Raw genomic sequence first — 25,800 nt, forward strand, 5'->3', positions numbered from 1 at the left:
AGTTGTCCTTGATTAACTATTTTTAAATCATGATGACTGACTTTACTATGATTCATTTAAACTGAGCAAAAACTATATATACTGAAATATTCCTAAATTCAAACTGTAAATCTATAGAATACGTATTCCCTATTTGGACCTGTGCAATTTCTTTATTGAGACTAACATATACAAACCTGAGTAGTCACTTTCACAAAACGTGATTTGTGTCAGACAGCTTGTGTAATGCCTTCTAGTTCACAGCCTAACAAGCCTGCGAAGAGGACTGTTCATTTGATCTTCTAATGAGTAAAGCACTCTAGTGATCCCAATTCCTGATACTGGTTTGCAACTATCTCTTAGGGCTGGAGGCAAAATCAGGAAGGAATACCATTTTCCCAAGGTCACTTGGGCCACCAGAGTGAAAGCAGCCTATCTTCCAGGTTGAAGCTTCCAGTAGGCCATGGGAGAGCACTCTACCCCCAAACTAAGAAACAAACAGTAAGGAGGACAGGTACAACTATACTCTCTGAGGCTGACTGGAAGGAAGGTCGTCAGCTGTGAAGGGCCGGTCAGTCACTAAGGAAATAGTTATTGACATATGACGAGATGAAGCCTTTCCTATCCTATTCTCCAGCTCCCCAAAGCATTGAGTGTGACATGATTGTAAACAGACAGAGACCACTTCAGTGCTGTGTGCCCACCAGTTAGGACTTCCATTTCTTCCACATTCCCACCCACCCTTCCCACATTATGTACAATACATTCACCACCAACAAAAATTGTTTTAAAAGGCAACATGAAAATTGTGTAAACTGGACCCAGCTCTGAAAACATTAATACTACAAGTAGTCCCTTCCTCAATATATACCTGAGATTAGCTGCTCACAAAAGTTTAAAAGCACCACTCTGTTATTATGTATGCCCCACACCCAGGTTTAAAGTGATTTTCCCTGAAGGACAGTCTCAGAATTTGGAGAAGTCAGCATAAACTCCAGGTTCACTTGTTCTTCCTGACTGTCAGCTGTGCAAGCGATCCCTGACCCAGCACCTCTGTGAGCTCTGTGTCAGTCGTCTATGGAGTGAGTGTGCTTCTAAGGCCCAGGAATAGCTCCAGCTCCTGATGGCAAGGCGTGATTCACTCTGAAGGGGCAGAGCAGGGTGACTGGGACAGAGATGGGCAAAGATCATTTCCCCAAATCCTCCATGTTCTGTCTTCATGTGCAGCTTTTCACTTCCTTGGGGGTTATTTCCTCCTAGGACTAACTCTGAGAGGAACAAAGTAAAGACATTTTTAAGAAAAATTTTAAATTGTGTCGATTATTAATTAAAAAACATGTCAAAGAGTTGTATGTGCTTGCCTACACATCTATAGTTTACTCCAAAAGGGCTGACTCTCAGGTCCTGGACCCCTGGGTTTGGACCCCAGCCCCTACACTTAGAAGCTATAGAACTTCATACACACTAGAAAGTGCTACTGCAGTTGCTCACAGTGTCTTTATGGAGCCAGGGAAAGAACTGAGATAGTTCTTGCATGTAGAAGCTCTCAGCAGTGTGTCTGTGAGAGACAAGTAGCTACTCTTATTCCAAATCTGACTGACCAGTCTAGCAAAAAGGAGTAGGTGGGAAGGATATAACAAACAAGCTTTTGGCAGAAATGTGGGAAGGCAGTTTGGAAAAATTGAGGTTTAAATAAATACTCCTTAAAGAGTTGGTTACCACTCAAAATTATGAAAGAGGAGTATGTGGAAATAGTAGATAAGCAACTTCTGAGGACTCTGCTGCTGGTCTTCCTCAATGCCAAGGACTGGGAGCAGGGCCTCAGTGACTTGTTTCACCTGAATGCCTATAGTACATGAAGTAACATGTACTAACATGTTAAAGGACACGTTTAACATATTTTCTCAGACTGACTTTGAACTTGTGAAACTCTTTCCTCAGCTTCCCAATTTGCTGGAATTACAGACATGATCGAGCCACCATGCCCAGTTTACAGGGCACTTTTACCCATATTTACATTATGTACGAAACATGTTAATAATTATAAGTGAATGTGTTAATGTTAATATATTAACACTGTCATGTATTGTATTATGTCATTATCTCACAAGTATCACAGTGTTCCACTCAACAAAAGATATATGTAACAGTAAAACATACTAATGGGTAAATAGCACTGTAACATCTCAATTATTTTACATATTTTAATCAAACTTATTTGGGAATTAAAATTTGCATAAATCTGAAAAAAAAAAAAAAAATCTCAGGAGCAGGGTACAGTGGTTCATGCCTGTAATTCCAATGGCTCAGGAGGCTAAGGCAGGAGGATCTTGAGTTCAGAGTAGCTTTTGCAGCTTTGTAAGGTCCTGAACAACTCAGTGAGACCCTGTTTCTAAATAAAATATAAAAAAGGTAAGTGCCTCTGGGTTCAATCCCTGGTACTCCCTGCAAAAAAAAAAAAAAAAAAAAAAAAAAAAAAAAAATTCTTAGGGGTTTGGGGATACAGATCAGTGGTAGAATACTCGTCTAGTAGGGGTAAGGTCCTGGGTTCCATTATCGGCATGGCAAAAAGGAAATAATTTTTAAAAACCTAGTCTCAGGATAGCAATGAGGCCACATATAGATTGAGTATCCTAGATCTGAAAGGCTCCAAGATCCAAAATTTTTGTTTTGTTTTTGCAGTGTGTGCTCAAGAGCAAACCCAAAATTTGCACGTGATAGGCAAGTGCTATCACTGAACTATATGCCCAGCTTGAAATTAAAAACTTTTTGAAATTGGACACATGCTGAAAGTTTCAGATTTTGGAGCACTTCAGATTTTAGATTAGCTACACTCAACTAGGTAAACCCTATGCAAATATTCTGAAATCTGAAAAACTCTGGGTCCCAAGCATTTTCCAGAAGGGATAGTAAACTTATATTTATTTCCCACATTATTTCTAATTTTTGGTAATTCTTACCTGATCCAGAGGAAGTGTTGGGGGTTTATGTGGTGGCAGCTGTTCTGGTGATGCTGCTGGTGCTGGGGTCTTTGGGAAAGAGGACTGCGACTGGATAGGATGTATGTGCATTCTATAGCCATAAGAAAAGGAACCAGGTAAGAATTAATGAAAGCATACTTTAATCATGAAGAGATGGTTTAATTATCCAGGTGATCCAACTTGGAATCATTAATAATGGGACAAAATGACATTATGTGCATTTGGATGTAACACATAAGGAAGTACACCCACACTATACATATTCCTGACAAAAGTGATTAATCTTAATAGAGGAAATACTGAGAAGAATCCAGAATCTGGAACACACTGCACAAGGCCTAGACGCTTTGAAAAACAAAACAAAAACAGGATAATTGTCATAAATTAAGAGACCAAAAAGACACTACAAAATGTAAATACACAGGTCTTGGCTGGATCCTGGGTCAGAAACAAATCAAAACAAAACAAGGGGTTGAGGTTATGGTTCAGTGGTAAAGCGCTCGCCTAGTGTGTGAAGTTCAATCCTCAGCACCATGTAAAAATAAACAAATAAAATTAAAGGGTCCACCTACAACTAAAAAAAATTCGAACAAAACAAAGTAAGATATATGAAGCAAAATGTTAAAGGGGGAAAGGGTAAGATGATAAGAAAAAAGTGGGAGAGGCACATTTTTTTTTTTTTTTGGTACGAGGGACTGAATTTGGGCACTCAGCCACTGAGTCACAACCTGAGTCCTGTTTTGTATTTTATTTAGAGACAGGGTCTCACTGAGTTGCTTAGTGCTTTGCTTTTGAGAACCTGCAATCCTCCTGCCTCAGTTTCCTGAGCCACTGGAATTCAGGAATGCGCCACCACACGTGGTCACATTGGTTTTTAAGTTGAAGGGTAGTAGTTTAATAACTAGGTTTCATTACTTCTAAAGTAACTTCACATGATCATATTTCACACATCACTATTTTGAAACATTCCTGGATGGCCCACACCTCCTGCTGGGGTTTAAACCAAGGACTTCACATACGGTAGGCAGCTTTCCATTACTGAGCTATATCCCCAGTTTTCACTGGGTCTTAAAAGTAACACCAATAGAAATATATTGAGGGGCTGGGGTTGTGGCTCAGTGGTAGTGTGCTTCCCTAGCACGAGTGATGCCCTGGGTTCGATCCTCAGCACCACATAAAAGCAAAATAAAGTTATTGTGTTCACCTAGAACTAAATATATATATATATTTATATATATATATTATATATATATTAATTAAAAAAATATATTTCAATTCTGGACAGATCTATTAGAACTTTAATATCGCACATGCTTGACTCCCTGTGGTAGACATATTTTACCTTTGTCTGTGTCAAGGTATCTCAGTAGCAATTTGACAGTTTCTGCTTACAGCTCTCAAACTGTGATTATCAAGCCTACAGTATCAAAATTTAAATGCCAATACAAGGCTGGGAGTATTGCTCAGTGATAGTGTACAAAATTCAATGTACAGTAACACAGGAATAAGGGAGGGGTGGGTAACCAAGCACTTAGTGCAAATTCATTTTCATGAAGGGAAAAAAAATATCAAAAATAAAATTGGGTTCTAAGCCAAATACATTTCCACCAAGTATCCCACAAGAATTCACATGCTTTTTTTCTTGGTCTTAGACTATAAAAGTGTATTCCTCAGGCAATTTTTCTTCTTAAAAATAATGTGAGTTATTCTTTTAGAGAATAAGATAAACATTTAACATAATCTTACCCTGATGGTCGGTACATTTCCTGGAAAGATCCCCTTATTCCGCTTCCAGTGCCAATCTGTTCCATCATTACAGCTTGAAAGTGGCCCAGGCCCTCTTCCTGGCAGCGATAGAGAGGACCCTCTTGAGAGAGGCCATTAGGCTGGGTGGCCCCTGGATGGTGGGGTGGGTGAGCACCCACAGGAGAGTATGCCCTGGGCTGAAAATGACTAGCTGGTCGCTGAGGTGTATAAGAAGGCCCCGCTTGTAGCATTACACCATGGGGTGGGAAAGCAGGTGAACCAAATCCCATCCCTGAACTCAGAGGTGTAGGAGTTCCATAAATATATTCGTTGGCTGACAATGAACTCTGTAACTTGGTAGCTGCATTATGGTTGTCCAGATCTAAAAACTCTTTGGGACTCTCTGGCCTCTCCATAGATTCACTGAGCTTTTCTTCCTCTGGACCAGGATTTTGCCTGTCAGGTGGGACAACTTTAGCAGCCACTGCATCCATTCGAGTTGGGGAAGTTAAGGCAGCACTCAGTGTCTCACAGCTTTGCAGGTTAGCCATGGCATTTTTATCTGAGAAAAGGGACCGTGGGTGTGGGGGGTGACTTGCTGGGGGCCCACCTGGACTTTCCTGAGGGTGGAGAGGTCTCTGCCAGTCAGAAAAGCCCTGTGGACATGTGTAATAAGGAGTTCGCTGATAATGATGGTAGGAAGGCTGAGGTGGTGGTTGGTAGGAATACCTCATTCCCTGGGGGGGTCGATATCGGGGAAAGACCCCAGGGTGAGGATTGTTAGACTGAAAGGCCCTGGGGGGGAAATGCTGAGGATGTGATACTGAGGATTTTCCTCCCATCATAGGGCCCAACCCTTGCAGGCTTGGATTGATGTGGTAATGTGCAGCTGAATTAGAGTATTCCAGGCCGGGCATATACAAGGGAGAAAACTGGCTTACAGGGCCTGCCATCAAATTGGGGTCTGCACACGGAGGTGTCGTTGCGTTCTGTCCTGTGCAGGTCATGGTCTCCTGCAATGTTTTGCCTCTGGGGCAGAGTGGTTTTTCTGAACCATTGCCACCAAGGCCTTTCCCCTCTGACCCACAAGGAGATGCTTCACCAATGATTCCATTTTCAGGAAGAGCCCCTCTGTCTGCCACTGTGGAGAGGTCTCTCATACAGCCTTGGGCAGCTGGGCTGGCATAGCTGCTGTCTGAGGGCCAGGTGTTCTTGCCCTTTGCCGTTTTACAATTGTCTGCAGACTCCAATGTGTCACTTTTGAGCTCTGGGACCTCTGCTTCCCTTTCTCTTGGTGAACTCTGCCTGGGGCAGTCGGCCTGCAGGGGAGGTGTAGGTTGAGGTAGCTGTTTGAGGTATACCCCCTCTGAAGCACCAATGCTTGCTGTTTTCTCTTCAAGTCCAGGCAAGGCCTCTGCTGGGGGAAAAAAACAAAAACGAGAACAAAATAATTCAGTAGCTGCAATGACAATATGAATAGAGGGAGAAATGAAGACTATGTGACAAGCAGTAAGATGAGGAGGATCAGGGTTGAGGTGATGCACAGCAATTCGAGACTCAACTAGCTATCATTAGTTCCGGGAAAAGGTCAAGATATTGGGAATCTACATGATCCCTTTCATGGACTTACAGGTAGACTCTAGCACCTCTCCAGCTACCTGCAAGGTAAGCCAAAAAATGGAAATGGTCCCTCCCCCACCTCCTCCGGCATCATCACAGGCACATTACTGATAGGATATGGAGCTTATGAACTCTAGGCAGATGCACATGAACTACGGAAGGAGAACATGGTTAGCATTAGAATGGCTGCCCAGGTGAGAAGCTCTGAAATCTGACAAAATGTAAAGGTCCAGTACATGAAGAGGCCTCAGAATGGCCAGATGCTCAACTTCCATTTATCAGAATAGAAGCTCAGGCAGTGTTATTCTCCACAGTAATCAAACAAACTGCAGACTCAGTCAATATCTGTTGAATGAATAAAATTATTCATCTTGTTTGGAAGATGTCTGGATGCTTGCTTGGAAGATACCCGGTGCTAGAGATTGAATACAGGGCCTATGCATGCTAAGCACACTCTACTACCACTACCATCCTTGGGAAGTCATGAAACAAGAGGCCAGGCATTTTTTGAATATTAGAGGAATTGAATACATTCAATCAAATTAATTAGTCCTGAATGCTCAATTACACCCCAGATTGTTTACCTCACTATGGTATCAAACCATTAACACAGTAAATAACAGCCACATTATGTTTTCATACACAAAGACACATCTACTCATAATATTTTTAGAAAGACAGAGTTGTAGTCCAAGCATGATCAAAATCTGATTTTAGAAAACAAACTTTAAAGGCCAAGACTAAAGAAATGACTTAAAGAACTAGTACGATGCCTCCGGCTACCTGTGACCTAAAGTTGGCCTTAAGGATCAAAGACACAAACTGAGCAACAAAATTAAAATATTATGCTTTCATTAACATAAAACTCAGCAACTAGTGGACAGAGTTATCCAAAGTGTCACAAATGATACTATTTCAAACTTTTGACTTGCAGACACACCTGAAACCAGTATTAGAAAATTTGTCTGTGGCTATTTACAAAGTGGGATTTTCCTAGAAGGAAATGCTCAAAGTTTGAGTTCTAGCCCCAGCATCAATTTCTGTGAAATCTTCATCAGCTTTTATGAACATCTGAGTATCTCTCATCTGAAGAAAACTATGAACATGTATACTACACTTCTTCCCTTAAAGTTAGCAGTAAGTACACAAAAGGATTCTTCTCTAGTTTACTCTTGCCTTCTCTTAATTGGCATTTCTAAGAAACTGGTTCAAGCTTTGCTAGAACTCATCGTGCTTCATTTTTATTACATAAAGGCATGTATCCAAGGAAAGGACAGAAATGATGAGACATAAAAACTTATCTTACAATGATAACCTTCCAGATAGTCACTTTTGAAAGTCATGAGAGATGCGGTGGTTAATAGGAAGGATGTTTATCTAGCCTTGTCAGGGCTCAAATCTTTCTTTACCACTTACTAAACAGAAGACAGCAAATAATCTAGTATCTCTGTGCACTAAATTTTCCATCTGTAAAAACAAGGATATTAACATAGCTATTACGAAGGTTTTTTTTTTTTTTTTTTTTTGAGAATTAAAGGATTACAAATGAACGTCTCAAAAAGAACGCCACAAACAGGAAGCAGCTATCAGTGTGTTGATCCTTTTTATCATGCCGAGACCTTTAGACCAAAAGGAATACTATAACTGGCCCAAACTTAACAAGTTTAGGAAAGAGACTGGAAATGAGTTTATATTTGGTTTCATATTTGGTTTACATTTCATATGGTGATTTAACAGTTAAAAACCCAAAAGTCAGATAAGAGTGACAATAGAAATTACCTTGGTCATTCTCAGGCTTTTGTGTTTCATTATTGTCCTGTATCCTCCCAGGGTTGCCCAAGGCAGGCTTGGGGGCTGACACACTTACTGATGCTGAATGAGCTACCTGTGGAAAAGGGCCAGGTACCTGGGGGGGAGTAGGCTGACAGGGGTTGTAAGGCACACCTGGTGGGCAGACACGGGAGGACAGCTGCTGCATGGCAATCATCTCAGGGCTGTCCATCATGGAGTCCCCTCCTTGCATCCCCCGTAGTGCCTGGGAGGGCCCTCCGAATAGAGAACTTGGTGCTGGGGCTGGAGGTGGTTGCAACCTATGTCCAGCTGACTTACAGGGTGGTCGCATATACCCTGAAGAAGGAACTCCATGAGGTAGAAAGCTTGATTGTTTAGTCCACTGGTTTTGGGGTACAGGTGGTCTCATTACTCGGGAATCCATCATGTGACCAAGAGTGTGAGGCTGGTGAGTGGGTCCTGGCCCTAGGTGGGGCTTCTCATCTGACCCCAAAGGTCCTGGGTTGTTAGCACCGTGGTTCCCATTCCAGACGGCAGAGTGTACTCGATTCAGGTACTTATAGGATCGATATATGTGACTGGGAGGAATTTCTGAACTCTCAGCAAAGTCTGGTGGTCGGGTTGGAGCCCCACCATGCCTTGGAGGAACAAATCCTGGCTGGAATGAAGCTGAGGGATACATGTTTCCATCCTGACTAGGGCCACTCATCTGTCCAAGCTGCAAGGAGGCAGGATGTGATCCCATGTTAGAAAGGTGTGTCAGTCCCCCACACATCTGCTTATCTTCAGGAGTGCCAAGCTGGGGTCCTCGGTGGTTGTTAATTCCAACTGGAGGCTGGCAACATAAAAAATAAGAGAGCAGAGTTAACTAGTCACAGACCAAAGCAGTTCTTGCAACATACTTCACCTACAGGGACAGGCTCTTCAGGACAGAAGATGGTGAATTAAATTTAACCTGAGAAAATATTATTTCTGAAACATGCTTAGGGGACCCTTGGCAGCTACAACTTCTGAGGTGACTCCTTACTTGTATGGTAAAGGGCTGATGCTGCTGTATGGGCTCTCCTGGGTGTGCTTCTGGGACTCTAGAGGAGCCATAGAAGGTGTTGGGCTCTGATCCTTGAAGAGGGCCAAATGTTCCTGGTACTGCTGGCCTCTGAAGGCAGTGAGCAAAGGAAGGGGGAAAAAAAAAAAACAACAAAACAGACAAGGATATTAGGCACAGAGCAAGGGGTTCCAACATCTGCTAGTATATGTGCTTCCCTAGATTAGACTAGCTCCTGACCCTGAAGCAGCTTCTCTCTGCAGAAGAGTCAAAATTAAAATGATGTCTCTCGCCAGGTGCAGTTGTGTATGCCTGTAATACCAAGTACTTGGGTAGCCGAGACAGGAGGATCACAAGTTTGAGGCCAGCCTGGATAACTTGGCAAGACCCAGTCTCAAAAAATCAAAAAGGGCAGGGGATGTAACTTAGTGATAGAGTGCCCCTGGGTGCAATCCTCAGTACCACAAAACAAAAATGATAAGGAATTTTCCTATCTTTTAAAATCACATCCCTTTTGCCCCTGTACAAAAGTCTTTTTACCCATTTCATCCTCCATCATAAGGTCTTAATACCTCAGATACACTGCATAGCTTATGTACTTCTATGCTTTATACAGAGCTAACCTTCTTCCTTTCCTCCCTGTCACTTCCATCAAGTCTCCCTGTGTTTTCTAAGCTGTTCTCAAACTCCTCGATTTAAGCAATACTCTTGCTCCAGTCTCCTGTAGTTGGGACTAAGCATACACCACCATGTCAAGGCTTTTTTAAATCTGGTTTTGCTCACACTGACAATTTATGATTCAAATGACAAAAAGAAAAGGAGGATTTGAAATAAAGGAAGGACGAAGGTGGGGAAAAAAATCATCCACATTATTACTTGTAAAAGGTGTCAAATGGATAGCCCTTACTTTGCCATGAGTTCACTGGCTTGAAGAAATCATCACAGAAGTTTAGCTTTTCCTTACCATTTGGTTTAAAAGAGGTGCCTGGCTGGGCATCCCACCACAGTGCAGGGGGCGGGAAAAGCCTCGTCCATTTGAAGTGCCCACCTCTCGAAGGGGCTGAGCAGAATTGCTGCTCTGATCATCCCCAGAGGAGGAAGCTCGGCGTGCAGGGGGCAGTGATTTTCCTCCATTTTCCACAGGCTGCTGTTTCCTGCTAGGCCCTTCTGAATCCCTAGAGCGGGTCCAAATATGGCTTCCACTACTACGCCCAGAGCGACTCCGTCTTTTCTCCCGCTTTTCATCCTCTCGTATCCAAAATTCTTCATCTGTGTCTCCATCTTCTCCAGGAAAATGTTTCATCATTGCCCGATGGAAACACCTCTCTAAATTATCGGACATCTTGGTATACTCTATAAGGAAAAGACAAGGACTGACCATTCAGGCACAGATTTTACAGGTCACAAACAATAACTCTTCCACTAATAAACAACAAAAACTGTAACTGTTTTGTTCAACTTACTTTGGGGGCATATTATCCTGTGAGGCTATGGACAGAAGATGAGTAAGATATGGCTTCTGTTCATAAAAAGCTCAAGGTTGTATGGCTGGGACAGTTATTCCCAGTTTATTACCTCAAACCACTAGAAATTTAATTTTTTAAGGCCTAATTACTGAAATCATTAAATACTATTACTCAATCTTACTTTTTTTTAACTTTGGCATTCTCAGTTAATGCACAAATAACCCAGCTGAAGAACCTGGAACCATATGCTGACTTCTCAAAATGACTTAGAAATGACAGGTTGGGTGTAGCTCAGTGGCAGACGTGCCTAGCATGTATGGAGACCACAGGCCCAGGTACCAATCTCAGTACTCTCAGTACTGCCCTCTTGCCCCCCACCCCCCCAAATAAATTGGCTCCATCTAAGTTCAATCCCATCTGTGGTGAAGAGGTCCAGGTGAAGCTAGACCCAGACTAGTCTCTAGAATGAGAAACAGCCTAAGGCCAGCAGCTAATCTCCAGCTGTGCTCTGCCATCCTATGGGATGAAAGAGAGCTCCTGACACATATGGTGGGAATGCTTATAGTAACATCCAGTTTACACTGTTTATAGTTCTAAATAAAAAAATTCAAATCACTAAGAAGTGTGTGTCTAACAGAAGGAATTTTTATCCTGATTATAATGGCATGGCAAACAGCACCTGGTGTAAATTCCTTACACACTTACCACTATTCTCCCCATTATATTTTCGACAATTCCTGAACATAGTCTTCATGTCATTTACGAATTCTTCCTTGGTACAGTATAAACCTCCATTCAATTTCTTCTCCATACTTGAAATATCCATGGGGATCTAAAACAGGACAAGTAACAATATTAATTAAATACATTAAAAAAAAACATGTCACAGTCCCTATAAGGCAAAGGAATAATGACATTACAAGTTGTCCAAGAGCCTGATATATCTCTAGCAACCCTGATTCTTAAGAATGACAGCTAAGCAAAACAAAAGCAAACAACAAAGTATGAGCAAGACTCAGATGCTAAGCATAATTTCAAAGATACCTTAATAATCTGATAATAGTTGGGGGCATAAGATTCATCCACGGGCTCCAAAAACGGCCAGGAATCCTTGTGAGCCTTTACCACATCTAGAACTGAAAACCAAAGAAGAAAACTTGACTAGTAACTCACAGCAAGACCTCCACCACAAACACAGTAGTTGAGAATGGGAACTAACCTTTATACATGGCAGTAAAATCATCATCCAACTCAAAGCTGTGAATCATAAAATAAGACATTAGTATTCATTCTCCCTTTTCAACTTAGCTCAATTCAATTCAATCACAGACATAGCTGAATGCACCAAGATCTTGAATATTTAGTATTCAAGTAAATATTTAATATAGATAACATTTGCTAAAAATAATATAAAGATGAGGGACAATCCACCTTAGCAAAAAAGGGACTATCACTTTACTTATCTATAATTTGATAGGGTTGATGTAGATGATGCAAAACTTTAAGATCCTACAATTTATTTAAGCAGGTTTTATTCTAGGTTCATTAAGTTTATTTGGGATTTAAAGAATAATCCAAAAAGTCATATAACAATGAGTTCATGAACACTAAACACTTATTTGTTTCCTTATTGCATTTTTAGTAAGGAGTAAAGATATACAGTAACTAGGTAACTACAAAGGAAGCTATTATTTTTAAAAGCAGAAACTGCTTTTTACATTTTCAAGCAACAACTGTATATAATAATCATCTGATTTAAGTTAACTAGTTGAGGTAATAAAAACTGCGTGTACAAGTATCACTGTGCTTCTAGAGTGTGACAGCAAAAATCTAAGAAGGGCAGAGAGCGGAAGAGACACTCAGCATTTCTGTGTGTTGTGAGGAATGCTGTCAGGTATGAATTTAAGGCTGACCTTTGTCCCTTACTGTGTTTTCTAAATTTTGAAATTGGTGATGTCATTGCCTACTACCAGCTCAGTTTTAAACATTAAATGAGAAGAGTGCTTGCTTTTAGCACAGTGCAGTGTCAAGTGCCATCACTGATGTCATTATTAAATACTCACAGGTCCTTTGTCTTTTTTCCTTCCCTCATGGGAGAATTAGGGTCCAGATGAGAAAGTTCTGGGGGTAGTTCCTTGCCTTGAGCCAGCAGCCATGCCCGTTCTTCCCTGAGCTTTCTCCTCTTGGCTCGATCTACAACAAATACAGTCAAATGAACCTGTGATCACTCTTCCTGATGCTTCTGATGCTCCCAGACCTCTAACACACACAGGGCAACCTCACTTAACTTCAATGTCACACATTAGAGAGAATACTCATGATAATCCTACTTAATGCTACTTCAATCATAGCACTCTTTAGTCATAAACATGCTTAATTTTTGTTCAGATAGCTCACCACCATCTATTCCACAGTTTGTGTGTGTGTCTGTGTTTTTTTTTTTTTTTTTTGGGGGGGGGGAGATGAGGGGGTACCGGGAATCGAATAGGGGAGCTTAACCACTGAGCCACATCATCAGCCCTTTTTTTATTTTGAGACAGGATCTCACTAAGTTGCTTAGAACCTTGCTAAGCTGCTGAAGCTGGCTTTGAACTTGAGATCCTTCTACCTCTGCCTCCCGAGCCACTAGGATCACAGGTGTGCAACATCGCGCACCTAGACACAGTATCTTTTTTATTTTCCATCTTCTTCCTACTAAAACTGAAACTCTACAATATCTTATTTAATTACCATGTATGTACTACAGTGCCTGACACAGAATGAGTGCTCAACAAACATTTGTTAAAGAACAATCCTGTTACACAGGTATTATTAATTTTTCAGGTACATAAACTAAACCACAAAATGAAGTTTTATACAAATTAAAAATCAACAATGGTGTACCTGTAATAAAAACCTATTGAAAAAACAAGAGTCCTACTGAAAAACAAATAAAAAAATTTTGATTACCTTGAAAAAATTAAATCTAGCACTGAAAACAAAAATACATCCAAGACCTCACAAGTAAGATATAATTACATAATATGAATATAAATTAAATTTGTGGATTACACACACTATGGGTTTTACAAGAAAGCAATGAACTAGGCAGAAATGGGGTTAACCCATGATGTAACAGAAGGAACTACTTAAGAATGGGAGGGAAAAACACATATTTTAAATTTCATAGCCAAAATTTACCTGTTTTCATTGAAACATTATATCAAAAAAGTCAGATTCATATGATATGTTATTTTATTTGAAACTAAAAATACTTCCATATATTTAAAAGAAAAGAAAAATGCTGGTCTACATTCAATCAAACCAAATGGTATGTTATCACATAATTTATTAGGTTCAGCTTATAAATCACTATTGCTAGCCAAGAAAATATCTAGGGACAGTTGGTTTCCTTTGCTGTGCAGAACCATAAATTAAAGAAAACACTCATTACACCATGATCCGCTACTGACTCCGAGAAAACTTGATCTTAATAATTGTAATATTCTAGACATGACTAGTGATATATCTAAATAAAAATCTCTGGAACTTTTCTTAACCTTATCTCACTCATGTTATGAAATAGATCTGTGAAATATAAACACGACAGAATACAACTGACATGTTTAAACAGAAATGGCCAGAAATAACTGAAATAAATGATGGTCCCCATCTTAATCTGATTGTGGCTGTAGGAGGACTATTCCCACACAGGAACCTCTCCGACAGAAGGCTACATACCTTCCACTGCTTTGACCTTCTCCTCCAATTCTCGCTTCCTTTCCTCTTTCAACATCTGCTCCTGTTCCTTTTTCTGCACTGCAAGGAGAATCTGGCGTTCTTCCTCCTCCTCCTTGCGCTTCTGTTTTTCGATTCTGGTGAGCACAGGAGTCTCCTGTAAGGAGTCAAAGAGCACATCAAGTAAACTTAGGACAATGACACAAAGCAATTCTTCACTCTTTCGATTTATTGAATTGGAGAAATACAATTGCAGTATTAGTTAAGGGCTTTATATCAAATTTATTTTATTACCTATTAGATATACGAATGGCTATATAAACACTTACATTAAAACACAGTGGGATTGGGTACAAGGTCACATGCTACTTGGTAGGCTGAGGTAGAAGATCACATGTTCAAGGATAGCCTCAGTAATTTAACAAGAGTCTGTCTCAAAAAAAAAAAGGGGGGGGGGGTAGCGGTGGGGGGAGGGCTGAGGCTCAGGGGTATAGTGCCCCTGGGTCCAATTCGCAATTCCCCAAAATATAAAAAAAGCAAAAACAAAAGCCATGATAACTTCGCATTGGAGTTTTAAACTCAGGCTTGGGTCCAATGATTTTTATAATTTGTAGTCTTTAGGAAATAATGTTACAGATAATGTGATGGACAGGAGAGGAAAAATTGAGACACACATTCCTCTAGATTGATTTTTTGATGAAAGTGCAATTTTATTTTATTTTTTAAAATTTTTGTTGTAGATGGACAAAATATCTTTATATTATTTTTTTTTTATGTGGTACTAAGAATTGAACCCAGGGCCTTACAAGTACTAGGCAAGAGCTCTACCACTGAGCCACAACTCCAGCCTGAGAGTGCAATTTTAAAAGCATCTTCAGCTAAGTACACTAAGGATGAAAGTTACTAGACAAAGTACAGGTTCACAATTTCAATGATTCATATGACTTTTTTTGCACCAAGGATTGAACTGACCCAGAGTGCTTAACCACTGAGCTACCTCCCCAGCCCTTTTTGTTTTATTTTTGAGACAGGGTCTCACTAAGTTGTTTAGGGTCTAGCTGAGTTGCTGAAACTGGCTTGAACTCATGATCCTTCTGCCTCAGCCTCCTGAGTTGCTATGTTTACAGGGGTGAGCCACCATGCCCAGTTTCATATGAAGAAATCAAGAGGTGGAGGCAAAGAGGGTCACTTTTGCTTTAAGATTTAAAACAGAGATGAAGGAGTTTATGCAGATATTCCTGAAAATTATTCAAAGAACTGGCTAGTATTTTCCCTTGTTTTCCAGCTCAAGCAACATTAACATAATAATGACTGCAGGTGGCCAACGGGAATGTGATTGTCTAAGAAATCTAACAAAAGAAAAAGATACACCAAGGAAAATAGGACCTCTACCATTCATAATTTTATGAAAGTTTTACAATGTACATTTCACAATAAAACTAGTTCTGAGCCATTGTATAGGTCAGAACACTGAAGTTATTTTGCATTTCTTTCTTTCTTTCTTTTTTTTTTTTTTTTTTTGTGCTGGGGGACTGAACCCAGGGCCTTGTGTATGCCAGGCAAGCACTCTACCAACTGAGCTATATCCCCAGTCCCTATTTTCCATTTCTTTTCTCAACTTTTGTGCTGATGTAAAAGCCAGACATTTTTCTTTTCTCAATACTGCTACTGAAGAGGTCATGCCTACTACCTGCCACAGTGAATACAAATTGCAGAGATAGTTTCTATACAAGTGGTCTTGATGTGGTGAGAATAAACAGTAAATGCAGACTGATGTTTGTACAAGTTAACCACTTAACAATGAAACCTTCTAAACTTCAATATCTTTTGTTTATGGTTCTTAAAACCAGTTTAGGTTCTAATTTGACTCTGAATTTGGAGGTGATCTTGCCTTTAAGTAGTAGACTCCTCAGCATCATTTTTATCGCGTAAAGTCTTTGAGCCTGCCTTTAAGTTTATAAGGACAAAAATCAGACACAAACAGGAGAGATGAAAATCAAAAATTAAATCTGAATCACACCAACAACACTGTACTCATAAGGAACCTTCATAGAATAAATAAAAGGCCCCCAAACTGCCTTTATCCCACAACCATAGGCAAAATTTATAATTCTGCAACAGGAATGCTACTGACATTTGGCAAGGATAATTCTTTAAAAAATATAATTACATCTCCTGTCACTGCCTCCTAAATAAATGCCAGTGAAGCAGGTTCCATCCATTTCACCTACAATCATCTCCACCTCCCCCATTTCCCAGGTACCCTATGTAGTCCAATGCTCTGATACCATTTTCACCCAGCTAAGAACATATAATCCACCCAGAGTTACCAAATCAAACTAAAAGTTTTGTCTTTGTTCCTTTCAACGGCTCCAAGAAAATGCCATAAGATAGCAGATGATTAACATGGGTGGGGGAAGGAAATAATAGGAAAGTTAAACCTTGTCAAAGAATTTCATTCAAAAAAACCTACAGTGTTTCTGTATGTCAGACGTGTATACACACGTATAGAAAAAAACTATCTATAATGATCATACATAACTTATAATTTATGCGTATCCCAAGACTACAGGTGAAAATATGTGAAATACTCTTCTTTCAACTACTAGGGGGTATATAAAAAAGGATCAGATTTGGGGGTGTGTGGGTGGGAAATGGAACCCAGGGCTTTACACATGCTTCGCTAGGCAAGTGCTCTACCACTGAACTGCATCCTAAGCCCCAGGGGAAGGGCAGAGGTGCAAGTGGAGTGCACCTGCCAAACATCAGTCTCCATCAGTTCAGTGAGGAACAGCCCTGTCTAAACTTGGGATTCCAACGTGGTAGCTGTTCTGATTCTTGTAGGCTACTGGGTATCAGGTCAAAGAAGCAATGCTCATTTAAGTCATTTAAATAATTTGAAAGATATAGACAGATTATTTTATAATCTATAGAAATTATTACTAATCCATAAAAAATTATTTTAATTTGCAGTGGGAAATTTGATGAAGTATTAGGAAAATAACACTTGTAACTACTGAATGATTTGGTTTTCCACTTTTTATTAAACCATAGTTTTCCCTCTGAATGAAATTCTGTGATTATTTATTGCCAATAAAAAACTAAATATTATTCTTAACTGATTCATAAAAAGCACAAAAATTATACATGTTAGAGTCCAACGTGGAACGTTTTAGGTGGAGTGGTCTGATCCTTTACGGGAAGACGTGGACGTTTTTGCTCTAGCTTCGGCCTAGCGGTCCTTTTGTGGCTGTAAAGTTGGTGGTTTTTTTTCTTTTTTTTTTTTTTGCACTGGTACAAGAGCTCGTGGTGGGCCGCTTGGCACCCTGACCCGGCCTCACTATGTTGGTGCTATTTGAAACGTCGGTTGGCTACACCATCTTTAAGGTTGTAAATGAGAAGACACTTCAAGAGGTTGATAGTTTGTGGAAAGAATTTGAAACTCCAGAGAAAGCAAATAAAATAGTAAAGCTAAAGCATTTTGAGAAATTTCAGGATACAGCAGAAGCATTAGCAGGGCTGGTGATGAGAGGTGAGAAGTGGTTAAATTGATCTCCCTGTGGAAACCAACAGCATAATGCTGAAGCACAATTCAGTAAAAGCTGTTCTACAAGGGACCAAGCATTCACAGCTCTGATGGAGGGCAAAATCAATAAGCAGTTGAAGAAAGTTCTGAAGAAAATGGTAAAAGAAGCGCATGAACCTCTGGCTGTGGCTGATGCTAAACTAGGAGGAATCATAAAGGAAAAACTGAATCTCAGTTGTATCCATAGTCCTGTTTTTTTTTTTTTTTTTTTTTTTTTTTTTTTTGGTGGTGCTGGGGATTAGAACTCAGGGCCTTGTGCTTGCGAGGCAAGCACTCTACCGACTGAGCTATCTCCCCAGCCCCATAGTCCTGTTGTTAATGAACTTATGAGGGGAATCCGATCACAAATGGACGGATTAATCCCTAGGGTAGAACCACGTGAAGTGTCAGCCATGTGTCTTGGATTGGCCCACAGTTTGTCTTGATACAGATTAAAGTTTAGTGCTGATAAGGTGGATACAATGATTGTTCAGGCAATTTCCTTGTTAGATGACTTGGATAAAGAACTAAACAACTACATTATGCGATGTAGAGAGTGGTATGGCTGGCATTGCCCTGAATTAGGAAAAATTATTTCAGATAATTTGACATACTGCAAGTGTTTACAGAAAGTTGGTGATAGGAAGAACTATGCCTCTGCCACACTGTCTGAACTGCTGCCAGAAGAAGTTGAAGCCGAAGTGAAAGCAGCTGCAGAGATATCTATGGGAACAGAGGTTTCTGAAGAAGATATTTGCAATATCCTGCATCTTTGTACCCAGGTGATTGAAATCTCAGAATACAGAACTCAGCTGTATGAATATCTACAAAATCGAATGATGGCCATTGCACCCAATGTTACAGTCATGGTTAGGGAATTAGTTGGGAGCACGGCTTATTGCTCATGCAGGTTCTCTTTTGAATTTGGCCAAGCATGCAGATTCTACAGTTCAGATTCTTGGAGCAGAAAAAGCACTTTTCAGAGCCCTCAAGTCTAGACGGGATACCCCTAAGTATGGTCTTATTTATCATGCTTCACTTGTGGGTCAGACAAGTCCCAAACACAAAGGGAAGATTTCTCGAATGCTAGCAGCCAAAACTGTTTTGGCTATACGCTACGATGCCTTTGGTGAGGATTCCAGTTCTGCAATGGGAGTTGAGAATAGAGCCAAATTAGAGGCCCGATTAAGAACCTTGGAGGACAGAGGGATAAGAAAAATAAGTGGAACAGGAAAAGCATTAGCAAAAACAGAAAAATATGAACACAAAAGTGAAGTGAAGACTCACGATCCCTCTGGTGATTCCACACTTCCAACCTATTCGAAAAAACGCAAAATAGAACAGGTAGACAAAGAGGAGGAAGTAACTGAAAAGAAAGCAAAAAAAGCCAAGATTAAAGTAAAAGTTGAAGAAGAGGAGGAAGAAGAAGTACTAGTAGAAGAAGAGACATCTACGAAGAAGAAGAAGAAAAAGGATAAAAAGAAACACATTAAAGAACCACTTTCTGAGGAAGAGCCATGCACCAGCACAGCAATTCCAAGTCCAGAGAAAAAGAAGAAGAAAAAGAAAGACAGTGAGGACTAAATGGAAAGGAAACATAATTTTGGCACCTGGAAACATCATGCTTAAGATTCAGTTGGGAGTATGCCAGAGATGCTTTCTAAAATAGTGAAGAGAAGGTTGAATGAAACAGTGATTAATCATCTATAGCTTTTCAAACTGTCTATGTCAACTCTTGTTAACCTTATTATGTCAGTATTTGTTAGTCTTTGATATACAAATAAAATATTTTCTTTGTATTAAAAAAATTTACATGTTAATAATTATGTGATATTTTAAGATGTGTATATATATATGTGTATATATATATGTGTGAGTGTGCATAGATATATAATCAGGTTAAATTTATCTCCTCAAACATTTATCACTTCCTTATGGTAGAAAGCATTCAAAATCCTTTCCTTGAGCTCTTTCATATATATGGCATACAATTCCTACTTGCAGTCACCCTACTATGCAAGAGCACACTGGAACTTCTTGCTCCTGTTAACTACAACTCATTGCCCACTTATCACCCTCTTCCTATTACCCCTTCCTCCTATATTCCCCATAGATTGCTGCTCTTAAATCAAAGTCATGGTTATGGATCATTAACAGAAAAAAAGTTATGTAAAGACTGTCCTCATCTGTTGGTTTCTTACTGAGGTGAATTCACAAGCAAAATTAACCATTTAAGAACCCATTATGTAGCCATTTTCTATTCCTTTCCAATAGTGCTTGGCAATAACCAACCAGCTCTCTGTGGATTTATTTTTTCTGGATATTTCCCATAAATCTAACTACACAGTATATGTCTAGTTAGTTGTTTTAAAAACATAGGTGCTAAGCACACAGGATATAATAATTGAGTAACCTGAATTTATAGCCTCTTTACAAAACAAAGCTCCCTGAATGTCTTTTCAAGGTGAGGTCAAACACCTAAAGCTGGGCATGGTGGCCTAATCCCAGTGACCCTGGAGGCTGAGGCCCTAAACAAATTAGCAAGATCCTGTTTCAGAATAAAAAATAAAAGGGACGGGGGATGTAACTCAGTGGTTAAGTGCCCCTGCCTCGGCTTGTGCCTAGGCTTGCATGCCTTTGTCCAGCTGTGGGCCCCTGCCTCACAGTTTTGACCCCTACCTCTATTTTTCATTCTACGTGTTCTCATCACTTTCTGTAGAGTTCCCCCACCCAGCACCACCATGTCAGGTGAAAATCCCCCTGCTTGGCTGAATACCTCCCTCTGCCTTACATTTCTTGTGCTTTTTCTCTATAATATATGTTACAATGTTACAATTCTAGCAGTTTCCCAACATTTTACATAAAAGACATCATACACATCTGAAAAAAAAAAATCCATGTTGTGCACCAAGAGTGTGCTTTTAAATTTCTGTACTAAATTTTAGCACTCTGCCACCTGAAGGCAAAACACATGCTAATGAAAGCACCACTGGAGGATAGGACAGAACTCACTTCCCGAGGACACCAGTACAACAAAATGAGCAAAAACCAAACCAAAAAGTTAAACAGTGGGAAAAAAGAACAGTGTTGTCTTACACTGTGATTTTCTTTTTAAAAAGAGGTCAGCTGCAAATGGGATAGGGGTTGGTGTTTAAATGCTCTATAGATAAGAGGTCTACTAGAATCAAGGGGGCAACTTAATGAGAAGCTAATTAGAAACACCACCTTGAAATCCTCTAAAGGATTATTAACCAGAATCTCTGGTTTAAACAGCGCCCTGGCTCCCCTCCCCCAAGGCAGGCACTTAAGACTTGCTGGCACCCTAGAGACTGTACCACCACAAACAGCTCCCTAGCAACAGCAAGGTCCAGAGCCTGCCAGCAAAAACACCCATGGCAGCAGTCTAATGCTGAGGTTCAGTGAGACAGTGGCCCTTCACTGATAGTTTCCCCAGGAGTCACAATTAAAAGACTTTTTGAGGCAATGAGATTGGACTCCTGGGTGACCAATGCCTGCATGCTTGAAAGGTCTGAAAATTTTCTGCTCTAGAAACAAAAAGCACAGACCACGCACCACCATTAAGGTGTTCTCCAGGATACATGTTCCATATCAGACAGATATTCAACAATCTATATAATGCGGTAGTTCTCTGTTATCTCAAAACCAAGAGCAGACTATAAAAACAAATCCTGACAAGAATTAAAGAAATGTTGGTGCTTGATACTGAACTTATGCTTGTAGCCAAGAAGAGGCATCCGTGGTGATCAGAAGATAGTGTGAATCGGGGCATGGAGGACTGTCCAAAGCACTGAAGAACAAATAGTAAAGGGAGCTTGCAAGAAGTGTTAATAAAAGTTGTGGAAATGAGTGAAGATGAGCAAGATAACCTGGAAACCCACTGAAAACTATGACTGGATACCAACTACCAAAGGCCATTCCCAAACCAGTGATTCCTGGGACAAAGTAAAGAGGGGAGATGAAGCCAGTCAGTAAAGAATTGTCACCCAAAGGTAATTAGATGTTGATCCATGACTGGCAAGAGCACATCTAAGAGCAAAGAGACAAAAGCTAAATAGTATACAGAAGTCAATAAAAATTTATAAATGATCAGTTTTTCCCTTTTCTGAGCTCCAGGTGTGATATACTTAATGACAGGCTCTCCAATACAGCACTGTGTTGACATATCAGTTTAAGAACCATGAAAATAATACTGCAAGGCAAACAAACAAACCCACCTCCCTTACTTCACAGGCATGCGTACATCAAGGCCTACTGTAGAGTAAAAGAACTAAATCCTACTGTCAAACTTTTGATTAAGTATGCGATGGAACCCAGTGACCCAAAGGGAAATAATGGTTACAAATTTTCCCCTTTATGTGAGGGCAGGCCATAGCACCAAGTGTGGACTGGAACAGACAATTAGCAAACAGTGCAGTGAGCTTCCTGCTAATGACTTCTAAACAGTTTCACCTTACCGCCTTCCTTCTTTACTTTATTTGCCTTCCTGATCACTTAAAGCCATAGCAGCCAGCAAAGTTTGTTATCCTTTCTAATTGTTCTCTAAATACCTGTTTTTTCTTTCTTTCTTTTTTTTTTTGTACTCAGGGGCACTCAACCACTGAGCCCCATTTTGTATTTTATTTAGAGACAGGGTCTCACTGAGTTGGCTTAGCGTCTCACTTTTTTGCTGAGGCTGGCTTTGAACTCATGATCCTCCTGCCTCAGCCTCTTAAGCCACTGGGATTACAGGTGTGTGCCACCGTGTCTAGTGAGATCTAAAAATCTGATTAAAACATCATCTGTTCCTTCCTACAGTGTGATGCTAGAATCATTTAACTACTTACTCTAGGCTATGTTACAAAATGAAAATATCCAAACTTAGTTGGCTCCTGGATGTTGAGTGGAAAACCCTCATAGTAGTAACTAGTTGTTCCCTCAAAGGGCTTTTCATCAGGTGAAATACAGCCCTGCCTACCCAAATTCTCCATTTTTGCTCAATTCTAATTTCTTCCACCTTTGTATTCATGAAATGTATCTTATATCTATTATAGAACTTATCTATATTAAATATGGATGTGGTTATCAACAGAGATTTTAAGATCCAAAAGAATGTGACCTCATTTTTATAACTCCTCCTTTCTAGAATTATGTCTTACATACAAAACCTAGGTTTGAGAATTAGACAAAAAAAAAAAAAAAAAAAAAAAAGGCATTAAAAAGAAGTACATGAAAATGGGACCATCATTTCTGAACAGTGAAAACTCCCTCTCTTTACTCTCACACACTCACCTCTTGCTTCATGGCTTTGATGGACAGGTGGTCAGACATCCACCTAGGGTGCAACTCTGCCTTTAAGCGCTGTGGACGTTTTCCCTATAGTTAAGAAGTACGGAAAAGAAAGGAAAAGATAGATTAGGGTATTCTCAGCTACTGCTGCTGCTGCTGCTGCTGTACTGCCGCTGCTCAACCACTGCCAAACAATGACCATAAAGGTATGTAGGTAACTGCTTTACCTAGATGGAGGGCCAAAAGTATCCATGCTTAGGATAATCACAGAAAAGAACTCTTCAGCTGTGCAGTATACTAAGCCAGTGTATACTCTTAAAACAAAAACACAGTGAGTTTCTCCTTTGACAAAATCACTGGCCCCCCCACAAAAAAATCCATTAACTGTTTAAACATTAAAAAAACTATATAAAGTTTAAAAACTAAATAATCCTCAAATGTTTTAAGGGGAAGCATGTCTTATCACCTTCAGCTGTAGGGAGTGGCTCTGAGAGCGGGCACTATGTGCAGCTGGAGGCAGAACACCACTTTAAAAGGCAGGTCAGTAGCAGTAGTGAGAAGTGAGGGCAGCTGCCCAAGGTGGGACCCAAAGTGAGTGAGTGGGAAAAAGACACAAAGACTTAGAATCAGAGAGCTCACCTGAAAAGATTACAGACCTAAGAAAATTCAGAAGGACTGAGAGTGACTGCTGTAGGGGGGATATTTCAAAGAACGGGTTTATAAGAATGATGTATATCTAGGCAATAATTTGGAAGGCCAAGGTGTATTAGCACATGTATGCTTTGGAACTTTATGGAATGAGACCCATAGCTTCACCTTGTAACGTACTATTAAAAGGTGGTAAACAGGGCTTTCAGGTCAGTCAGTGTAACTTCCATGGCTACAGCATCAAACTCAGATTTGATCCTAGTAATCCAAAGTTTTGAGACTTCCTGAAGAATCAAGAAGACATAAAGAATAAAAAGATGGAAAAAACTCAATGTCGATAAGGAGTGGTTTATATGGTTTAACTACCTTACAACGCAATGGTGGTAGATTTAATGAATCATCAGTTTTAGAAAGATTTTGTTTCCAAGGAAGAGAGTGAATAGGACAAACTTGATCCCCAGTACTTTTTTCTAAAAGCTACTCTAGCATTTTTCTCACATGCTTAAAGTATACCCTTTGTAAGTTACAAGGCTCTAATAGAAAGTGGGGTCTTTTTTTGTTTTTATGGTAGCATCAGGGAATGAACCCAGGGATGCTTTACCACTGGGCTACATCCCAGTCCTTTTTATTTCTTGAGACAGCATCTTGCTAAGTTGCTTAGGGCCTCACTAAGTTTCTGGGGCTGGCTTTGGATTTGCTATCCTCCTGACTCAGCCTCCCCAGCTGCTGGGATTAAAGGTGTGTACTAGAAAGATAGGAATCTTCTAAACTTTAAATGAATGTATAGAAACTGTCTTCCAAAGAAACCGCACCAGTTAATAGAAAGAAAAGTCAATACCACTTTCATTCCAACTTTGACACCTCCAATAAAAGTAACTGAGAAATATAGATGGTGAATGTATTCTCCCTACATTAAGTTTACCTTCTGTGTAAACTATCTAAACAAATTTATTTCTTAAGGACTTTAATGTTTATAAGTTGTCTAAATATTGCTTTCTGTATCATGAACAACACAAATACCTTCAGTAGTGTATATCCCATTAAAAAAAGAAAAGAAAAAACTTTTATATGGTCAAAGCAGACCTTACCTTCTGATTCTCTTAAAGTTTACTACCATACGACCAGAGATTTCTGTTGCATTTACTTTGTTAAGAAATGTGGATTTGTTTCCTACCAAAATTTCTCATCAATTATCCATCATCATCAACAGGGGAAGGGGACTGAATACCTACTGATTGCTACATACATTAACAGGGGTTCTTTTAATTCCCACAAAAGCTTCTGTGAAGTTACAGAATTTCATTTTGCTAATAAGAAAGTTAAAACTGAAATTCAGAGATCTCAAGTAATTTACCCAAGGGATAGTTGGAAGAGGATAGCACCATAATTCAAATATATTTGAAGAAAAACTCCTAAATTCCTTGTTACCCTGGTAAGCTTTCTCCACTGCTCAGGGTTTTGTGCCTCCTTTACATACTGTTCGTTTTTTTTTTTGCATTGTTTTTGTTTTGCAGTATCCGGGACTGAACCCAGAGGTGCTCCATGACCAAACTACATCCCCATCCTTATTATCTTTCCACCTCAGTCTCCCAAGTAGCTAGGATTACAGGTGTGGAGCCACTGCCCCCCCCCCCCCCCACACACACACATAACACGTTTTCCTTTTCTTTCTCTTTCGGGTACCAGGGATTGAACTCGGGGCACTTGACAACTGAGCCATAACCCCAGCCTTATTTAGAGACAGAATTTCACTGAATTGCTTAGCAGCTTGCTTTTGCTGAGGCTGGCTTTGAACTTGCAATCCTCCTGCCTCAGTCTCCTAAGCTGCTGGGATTACAGGCGTATTCCACTGCACCTGGCCATACCATGTTTTCATATGTAATAGTCTATTTGTGAGCACTGCATTCTTTTCTGCCTATCTATGTTTCAATTTTCACATTTGAATCATGGGTATTT

General features: G+C 40.0%; 2 protein-coding genes across 12 annotated transcripts in view; one reads left to right on the top strand and one right to left on the bottom strand.

Annotated features, from left to right (window-relative positions):
• Nucleotides 1-761: 761 nt before the first annotated feature.
• Nucleotides 762-25,800, bottom strand: part of CECR2 (CECR2 histone acetyl-lysine reader) — a 159,713-nt gene continuing 134,674 nt past the window's right edge. For 3 of the 11 annotated variants that reach the window (XM_079140195.1, XM_079140199.1, XM_079140204.1), the window contains 12 exons: nucleotides 23,200-23,283; nucleotides 14,349-14,502; nucleotides 12,692-12,821; nucleotides 11,848-11,885; nucleotides 11,673-11,764; nucleotides 11,334-11,460; nucleotides 10,127-10,515; nucleotides 9,145-9,273; nucleotides 8,106-8,952; nucleotides 4,707-6,123; nucleotides 2,940-3,051; nucleotides 762-1,247 (listed from right to left, as the gene is read on the bottom strand). In XM_079140195.1, coding sequence (XP_078996321.1) covers nucleotides 1,242-1,247; nucleotides 2,940-3,051; nucleotides 4,707-6,123; nucleotides 8,106-8,952; nucleotides 9,145-9,273; nucleotides 10,127-10,515; nucleotides 11,334-11,460; nucleotides 11,673-11,764; nucleotides 11,848-11,885; nucleotides 12,692-12,821; nucleotides 14,349-14,502; nucleotides 23,200-23,283 — 3,525 coding nt within the window. In that variant the 3' untranslated portion in view covers nucleotides 762-1,241. The remainder of the gene's footprint in view (nucleotides 1,248-2,939; nucleotides 3,052-4,706; nucleotides 6,124-8,105; nucleotides 8,953-9,144; nucleotides 9,274-10,126; nucleotides 10,516-11,333; nucleotides 11,461-11,672; nucleotides 11,765-11,847; nucleotides 11,886-12,691; nucleotides 12,822-14,348; nucleotides 14,503-23,199; nucleotides 23,284-25,800) is intronic. The other 8 variants (XM_079140198.1, XM_079140205.1, XM_079140200.1 and 5 more) reach the window with 6 other exon arrangements.
• On the top strand, nucleotides 17,506-19,700 carry LOC306661349 (nucleolar protein 58-like). The gene is given in 5 exon segments (XM_079140277.1): nucleotides 17,506-17,877; nucleotides 17,968-18,122; nucleotides 18,243-18,353; nucleotides 18,357-18,794; nucleotides 18,796-19,700. Coding segments are annotated over 5 exon segments (1,593 nt in total). The 5' UTR covers nucleotides 17,506-17,687; the 3' UTR covers nucleotides 19,495-19,700.

This window comes from Sciurus vulgaris (genome assembly GCF_902686455.1).
Source record: "Sciurus vulgaris genome assembly, chromosome: 5".
NCBI classification, from domain to species: Eukaryota; Metazoa; Chordata; class Mammalia; order Rodentia; family Sciuridae; genus Sciurus; species Sciurus vulgaris.